Source organism: Bidens hawaiensis, unplaced genomic scaffold (assembly GCF_021521415.1).
Source record: "Bidens hawaiensis isolate Kalapana, Puna unplaced genomic scaffold, B.hawaiensis_p1.1 tig00014098_1, whole genome shotgun sequence".
Taxonomy (NCBI): Eukaryota; Viridiplantae; Streptophyta; class Magnoliopsida; order Asterales; family Asteraceae; genus Bidens; species Bidens hawaiensis.
In genome coordinates, this window is record NW_027492213.1 from 240667 (window position 1) to 249702 (window position 9036).

The 9036-nt window shown below is 33.7% G+C and overlaps 1 protein-coding gene across 1 annotated transcript; it reads left to right on the plus strand.

The window, feature by feature from the left end:
• Positions 1-666: 666 nt before the first annotated feature.
• On the plus strand, positions 667-5552 carry LOC143545929 (signal recognition particle subunit SRP54 2-like). The gene is made up of 10 exons (XM_077037705.1): positions 667-807; positions 993-1248; positions 2220-2319; positions 2417-2570; positions 3560-3710; positions 3807-3955; positions 4034-4134; positions 4219-4376; positions 4459-4573; positions 5006-5552. The coding sequence occupies exons 2-10, from the start codon at positions 1018-1020 to the stop codon at positions 5332-5334; spliced, it is 1488 nt and encodes a 495-aa protein (XP_076893820.1). The 5' UTR covers positions 667-807; positions 993-1017; the 3' UTR covers positions 5335-5552.
• The last annotated feature ends 3484 nt before the right edge of the window (positions 5553-9036 follow it).

A 9036-nucleotide genomic window follows, 5' to 3' on the forward strand; every position in this document is an offset into this window, starting at 1 on the left:
GTGTGAATGAGGAATGGAATGGAAAAAAAGAAGATGGTGGGAATGAATGGTTTTGATGGAATGGGATTCCATGTGTAATGGATGATTCCATTCACTTGATCAACCACACACCACATTTTTCATTCTCACACAATGAATCATTCCATTCTCCCTGTCATTCCTACATTCCAAACGCTACCAAAAGGTAAATCTATTAATCATATCTCGTGAACTATATATACATATAAAGTGATCATCCAAGCAACATAAAAGTTAGGTTGGTGGAGTTGGTTAGTCCAATGTTATTTAAGTTTTCAATTGAGTTTACACAGGTTCGAAATCCAAACCATCATTTTATTTTCTTAAAAATCTTTCAGTTGAATTTTGCTTTGCCTACCGGTTTAACCGAACCAAACGGTTCACTGGTATAGTCGGAAACCGCCATAGCTGGCCGGTTAATTTGAAAACGGTCTAAAGGTAGTACGACCGTTGCATCCTTACAAAACATCTCATGCTACACACATACCACTATACCAGCCCTAGAACAGTAAAAAAAATGTTTAAAGATAACTCCATGTAATTAACATTCACAACTTTACACACTTTACAATTTAAACCCAAAATTTTAGGTGTTACAACACTAACAATATTTTAGGTGTTACGACACTTCCTCGTATCATAAAATATCCTGAACACACCTATAACCATCTTATATCGGAAACCCTAACCATTACGATACTTGAGAATCCGATCAATTCGACGAACTCAGGCGATTAATCGACGATCGGACCTGCAATTAACCTGTTCCGTTCTTCAATTATACTTAAGGTACACTTAATTTCTTTAATCGGACCTAAATTTCATTTTGCCCTAATTTGTACCAAATTTATATTCTGTTTAATCAAATATGTGTTTATAACCTGTTATTGCAATCGGCTACACTTGATAACAGTTTGCCCTAATTTGTATACAAGCATTATTTATAATTTTGGTCCCAATTTCTGTTTGAACAGATCGTTGTGTATCGTATAATCGAAGATGGTGTTGGCGGAGTTAGGAGGGAGCATTTCGCGTGCTCTGCAGCAGATGAGCAATGCCACAATCATCGATGAGAAGGTTTTGAATGACTGCTTGAACGAGATAACTCGCGCTCTGCTTCAGTCGGATGTTCAGTTCAAGCTGGTTCGCGATATGCAGACCAATATTAAGAAGATTGTGAATCTTGATGAACTCGCCGCGGGCCACAATAAGCGGAGAATTATTCAACAGGTATGCGGAAGCAGTTAATTTGGATTGTTTTTATTGTCTATGTGATTGTCTTATGTACTGGCTTATGTTTATATTGTAATCACAGTTTAGCAAAACATTTAGAAGTTGAATCTGTTTAGATATACTTTGCTTTAAAGGTTTGAACAAACAAATATTGGGTTTATGTTCTTTTTGAGTGTCGGTTAAGCTTTAGATGCACAGAGAATGAGAAAAGTATTGGCTTTTGAAGAGTTATTAATATATCATACCCGTGATATAATTATCTAATTAAGTGTATTAATTGTTACTCATATTAAGCTATTGATGTTAATTCATAATAATTGTTGTCGTTTTGCGGAAAAGAATATTTGTTCCGTTTTATCCTTTCAAAGGAAACATTTTATTATAGTTTTAAGCATAATTACCGGAAAAATACCATGTTTGTGTAAAAGGTTCTGTAAACACATTTTATTTTTGATGGTGAGTTGTTTATTACACTACGCGGCTATGATAATATCGGTTTGCAAAATATATATTTTTCTACCACTTTTTTTCAAAATTTCATTTTATAAGGTTGACAATCTGTAAAAATATGAATTGTTTATATTTTTAGCCTTTAGTTTTCGTTTTGACCATTTTTGTTATTTTACGCATTCGCACGGTTATTTTAATTATATTCTAACATAGCTACATACACGAAAGGGAAATGGTAAGTAAAGGATTTTAGAAGCAAGTTGCTTTATTATTATTATTATTATTATTTAAAAATAATAGTCAAATCACGCTTCTTTGTATTTGGAACTTTTGCAAAACTTTGCGTTTTGTTAACTAATGTTGGCTAGTTTTAGAAACAAACATTTGGTTTTAGCTGTCGGCTATTATTGTCTTGAGTTCTTTATTACATTCATCGCCATTCAGAGAAAAAATATTTGGGTCTTTACTATTAGTTAAAAGTTTGTGTCGTTTAACGATGATTAATCTATATCTATTAGGCTATCTTTAATGAGCTCTGCAAGATGTTAGATCCCGGGAAGCCGTCTTTCACACCCAAGAAAAGCAAACCAAGTGTTGTCATGTTTGTTGGTCTACAAGGTATGTTGTTCACAAATCTTACATTGTTTGTAAAGTGTACTATCTCTTAATGATATATGAATATGCTGTCTTTCTTTGTAACTATGTGCATGATCAGGGTCTGGTAAAACTACAACGTGTACAAAATACGCATACTACCATCAAAAGAAGGGCTGGAAGCCAGCTTTGGTGTGTGCAGACACATTTAGGGCTGGTGCTTTTGACCAGTTAAAGCAAAATGCAACAAAGGCCAAGATCCCATTTTATGGAAGGTTTGTTTGTTAATCTGTTGAATATGCATCTAACTGCCTATGCCGTTAATGCGGAAAAGTATCGGAAACCGGTCAATGACGATCGATATTTGAGATATCGGTTATCGCGGTGGGATATCTGTAATTTTAATATCATGAAGAATTTATATATATAGCAATTTAACCCTAACAATTCAGTATAATCTCTTACCATTCACAAATTAACCTTTTGCAACTTGCAAAAGACTAACAATTGTTGCAAGTAGGAACTGATTAAGACTTAAAACACTAACATTAAACACCAAAAATTGATAATCAAGACTTAAAACACTGATCAGGAATATCGGTGATATATCGGTCAATATCGCCGATATTATGGGTACTGATAACCGTTATCATTGATATATCGGCAATATCGACTGCAATGCTAACTGCTTTATTTGTAGCAGTCTGTAAAGATTTCTGATAGGAATGATGATTATGAGGCAAAAATTGTGTAATTTGTGTGTTAGGATAAGTAAGTTTACACATCAAGACCTGTTTATTATTAATAAAGGGGTGGTCATCAATAATGAGAAGGACCATTCAGGCATTCATCAAGTCTGTTATTGAATCTGAGTCATTCATGTTAAGTTTGGCAGTTATACTACAAGCTTTTGTTAGAATATGCTACAAGAAAATATAGGCTTTTTAATAGACTTTCATTAAGTTTATGAGAAAATAGATCTGTTGGCCTTCCTATGGACTATGGTATGCATATTTTTATTTTAATGAATAATGATAGATTTAGATGATTATTGTAACAATAAATTTTTTTGTAACCATGATTAACACATTAATAGCTTATTATCATCTTTGAAATATAAGTGTTTGCCGGTCATCCGTGTCTTTCAACGTGTTCTAGAAATAGCTCGTTTTTGTTTACATTACTAAATACTATCATTAAATTAACATTTAAAACTAACAATAGCATTACCTTTATACCCCTAACCCTCATCTCTTTTCTACAGCTATATGGAATCAGACCCTGTGAAAATTGCAGTGGAAGGTGTTGACAGGTTCAAGAAAGAAAACTGTGATCTTATTATTGTTGATACAAGTGGTCGTCACAAACAAGAAGCAGCCCTTTTTGAAGAAATGCGTCAAGTTGCTGAAGCAACGGTATACTTTACTTATATTTATTAAATGTTTCTTTTTATTAAGTTCTTTGAATTTGAATTGTGATGAGAGTTTGCTCAAGTGTTTGTGATCTTGCAGAAACCAGATCTTGTTATATTCGTAATGGATAGCAGTATTGGTCAAGCTGCATTTGACCAAGCTCAGGCCTTTAAGCAGAGTGTTGCTGTTGGAGCCGTTATTGTTACTAAGATGGATGGTCATGCCAAGGGTGGTGGAGCTCTTAGTGCGTAAGTGTCATTTTCTTTTGTGTTAAAATTTAAGTTATATAATATTTCATGTATTGAACTTTAAATACCTATATCCAGAGTTGCAGCAACAAAAAGCCCTGTTATATTTATTGGAACGGGTGAACATATGGATGAATTTGAAGTTTTTGATGTTAAACCGTTTGTCAGCCGTCTTTTAGGTTTGCACCACTAAATATTATATAGTTTTCTTGATGCTCTTTATATATATATTTATTACTTCTTACAATATTGGGTTTAACTAGGCATGGGCGACTTGTCTGGATTTATGGACAAAATTCAAGAGGTGGTTCCTATGGACCAGCAACCTGAGCTTCTTCAAAAGCTGTCAGAAGGAACCTTTACAGTCAGAATTATGTATGAGCAGTTTCAAAACTTACTCAAAATGGGCCCCATCAACCAGGTTTACCTCTTTAATTTTGTTAAGGTTGATATCTATGTTTTTCTGCAGATACATGTTTTAATATGGGTTGTGTATCGGATAGGTCTTTTCAATGCTTCCAGGATTTAGTTCAGAGCTGATGCCTAAAGGCGGTGAAAAAGAAAGCCAAGCGAAGATTAAACGATACATGACAATCATGGATTCAATGACTAATGAAGGTTAGTTAGTTGAGTTGGTTAACAGGTTAAAAACAGGTTCAGTTGAAATGGGTTATTTTTTATATGGGTCAAAAGAGGCTTGGTTGAATCAGTTTGGGCTACACACTTTTTGTCCTTAAGAGTTTCTATTAATTAATAATCAATATGTTAGTTGTAGTTATAAAAAATGTATTAATATAAATTATTAAAAATTAATTACACGCACTGATTTTGGTTTTGGTCCGCAAGTTTGTAAAAATGCATTTTTAATCCACTAGTTTGCACAAACTTAACACCATTGGTCTCTAAAATGGACGAAGGTAAGGTTAACTTTTCTGTTGGGACCAACTTTCTGCCAAACGGTTTTCTGAATGTTTGCTTTTATAAGATCATAAGTAAATGCAACGAGTTTGCCACCTATGCAGCGTCCTTAATATTCTTAATATATTTCAGAATTGGATAGTACGAACCCAAAGCTCATGAACGAGTCAAGAATGATGCGAATCGCAAGGGGCGCGGGCCGGCAACTAAGGGAAGTTGTTGAAATGTTTGAAGAATATAAACGACTCGCTAAAGTTTGGAGCAAGATGAAGGGTCTTAAAATCCCGAAAAAAGGAGAAATGAGCGCGCTATCTAGGAACATGAATGCACAACATATGAGCAAAGTTCTTCCTCCACATATGCTAAAACAGATCGGTGGTATGGGCGGTTTACAAAATTTAATGAAACAAATGGGTTCGAACAAAGACATGATGAGCATGTTTGGTGGTGGTGACAAGTAGACTGCCAAATCCGTTAGCTTTTGTAGCATCGCAGCTCGGGTTGTTAACTAAATCGGCTTGCTTAGCCATGACTTAAGTCACAAGAGATGGTTAAAAATATGGAAACTGGTTTTTGGTTATTGTTTTTTTTATGTTGCCTTTTGTGAAACCTTAAATTTGTTTATATACTAGATAATTGCTTTCATAATATACTTTTTATAACCCTTTTTATTATTGTTTTGTTTTGTTTTTTGCAATTGTAAGTTCCATACATTTAAATATTTATATTTTTAGTTATGTACTCCAAAGGCGTTACATGGCTGATATATTGCTTAAGATGCGGTTTGTTTTTAAAGAAATAAAATGATTGCAGTTTAAATACCACATTTGTAGATTTTTATAGAAGAAGAGGTGGACCAAAGGTATATAGTTTGTTATAAAAAGAATGCTTGTTTTTTAATTTCTGCATACTGCTAAAATAAATTAAAATTTAAATAAAAATCAATTTTTTTTAAACTTAAAAAGAGTTAAAAACATTGAAATTTAAATAATAGTTATACAATACTGAAATAATATTCGTTAGGAAGATAGATTATATTTCTCCGTAAAGATAATACTGAAATAATAATAGTATTGTGTGCATACGCGACATCACAAAGATAATATTTCTCTGTAAAGATACACAATTAATTAGGAAGATAGAAATGTTTAACAAACCATAAACATATTACATACGTGGTGGTTGAAACGGAAATGGTGCATATGGATCTAATAATGCCCGTGATAATATTTTAGGATGTGCTACCTCTTCCCATCCGGCCATAATGAACATAAAAAGCATGTTGAAGTCACAAATTGCTAATACGTTTTGATAACAATCCCCTTTCCCCTTCCTCTATATAAATCTTATTTCCCAGCAGAGATAACATGTATCAAAGTTCTACCTAGCGCACCAACCGGTCCTTTAAAACACGGCGTAGCCTCTTGTTACGACCCAAAATGTTTGTATTTGGATTCAAAGAAGTTGGTACTATAATATTTTTGGCCAAAATCATCATTTTATCCAACACTTCATAAAAATATTATGAATTATTTGCTTTGAGTGTTGAAACTACGCTTGATAACCACGTAATGTTGATTCTAACCGATTATAAAAAAAACATAGCCATCTTCACCTCAACCGATACATGTTTTTCCTTTAGCAAATAATTTATTCTAAAATGTGCACATAGTCGGACAAAGGATTCATGAGATATGCGTCGCATTTCAATGCATTGTTTGGGATTCCTTGCAATAACTCGAATGTGTATTTGTGTCCCATCATATCTGAATCATTGTCTCGCATTCGTTTCAAACCTCTCCTCCAAAAAAAGCGAACATACAAGAACATAAGAATTACAAGAAGTAATTTCTTATCATAATCCATTATGATCCCGTGTTAATAAAACATAAACAACCATTAAACATAAACAGCAAAACAACCATGTAATGCTTTTAACATAGCCTAAAAAACATACATTGTTTCAACATACCAAAAGCATACAATGTTTTCAACATAACCAAAAACAAATAATGTTTTATTTTTTATCAACCAAAAGCAGATAATGTTTGTAACGTAGGCAAAAAAAAACATGCTCTTCACTACTTCATTAGTCCTAAACTTGTAGCCGTCATCGTGATCCATGCTCTTAATACGTCAGGATTATTGGCAATTCCATCCATACCTCTCTCATGTTTGAGGACACTCCAAAAATATGAAAAGCAGCTAAGAATAGAGGATCTACCGGCTCTAACCCAAGCAACTTTAACTTCTCAGAACATTCAAGAACTGTTGGCCCTTAATCAAATAAAGTAGAGCCTTTAGCATATCAAGTGCTAAATCATCAGCATTAATAGATGATGATTTTGAGGTTTTTGCCCTTTTGCTTGGATTAGGATCAGAGGTAGGCTCATGAGTAGCCTCAGAGGTCTGATGAGAAGTGCTGGCATCATCTTTTGTGTCATTTTCACTATGACAAGAAGATGATCCAACCACAGATGTTGGTTGGGTTGAGGTCCCCTCGTCATTTCCAGTGGCAGTATCATTATCCGAATCATTGTCTCGCATTCGTTTCAAACCTCTCCTCCAAAAAAAGCGGACATACAAGTACATAACAATTATGAGAAGTATTTTCTTATCAGAATCCATTATAATCCTGTACGTATTAATAAAACATAAACAACCGTTAAGCATAAACAACCATGTAATGCTTTTAACATAGCCAAAAAAACATACAATGTTTTCAATATAACCATGTAATGCTTTCCCTAGACCTAAATATAATTTGATAAAATGAGTTAAATTATAGTGTTTGAATGTGTGCCTTGGAATTCATTATCTAATGAATTAGTGAATTACCCTATAACAGATCAGACTGTGACTAACATAAAGGGTCAGGTCAGCTAATAAGTTTAATACCACACAACAAAAAGGATAGTTATATACTAATAATCTATTTGTTGGGATTTTGGAGCAAAGAGCTGTGAATATTGTTGTGCCACATTAGCATATACAACTATTTTCCCCTATTAATTAAGCATAAGCATAGACACAACATTGTAAGCCTACAAATTGATAGAAGAATCAATTACAGATAAGCATACACGCAATCGCACAAAAGAAAAGTGTAGAATGAGAGAAAAACCTGACGATTGAAGAAGATGATGGGGTGGAGAGCAGTGGCGACGGCTAGGGTTGAGTGTTTATGAGGGAAAAGGGGGGTTAGAAAAGGTTAAATGAGGCTGCAGATGTTGCTTAATAAAACCTCTGCAACAAAACAAACGCTCTTCGGGATAGAAGAGCTCATGCAAAGTTTTGGCTTTTTTTTTTCTTTTTTTCTTCTTTTACTTCTTTTAGAAAACAAACATTACTTAAGTAATGAATGGCAAATTTAAGCTGCTAAAAGAATGTAATATAGTTCCATTCAGAGGTGCACAAATCGGGTTTTTCTAACATTTGGTTTCGGGTTTGAAATCGGGTATTGACAATACCTTGGTCGGGTTCAGGTCCGGGTATTGTCTCTAAAACCCATACCCTATGCACCGGGTTTGGTCGGATATTCTAAAACCAAGTATTTGAATATCATATTACCGGGTATTGAAAAAAAAACCATATTTTCAGGGTTTTTCGGGTTTTTTCCTGAGAATTTTTTGGGTGTAGATTGAGTTTTTTTTTAAAGGGTTTCACCTTTTTGGATATTTTTTTAGATATTTTTTGGGTAATTTCTGGTATAGATTGGGTATTTGAAAAACTCAGTTTCGGAAAAACCCTGTCCGAGGTATGTAACCGGTACGGTTTTCGGATATTACCGAGTACAAATTGGATCCAGTTCCGGATACGGGTTTTGGTTCTGAAATGCATACCCTATCCGTATCACACGAATACCCGACTTGAGTAGTAAACCCCGGGTATAAAAAAACCCAATTCCTGTTTTTATTTTCGGGCTTTTTTATGCACCTCTAGTTCCATACTTGTTCTAAAATTTACTTAAGTAACATAAGTGATTCATTTTTTAAATACAAACTAAAATAATTTTGAAGATCATATTGAAGAAAATTAGTTATGGGCTAGACAAAAATTAAAAACAGGTTCACTTAAAACTTCGCCAATGCATAAAATAAATTCTTTTATATAATTTTAAAAGGAAAAAACAAAAATAATACAGAAGCTCATGGGGGAGATGA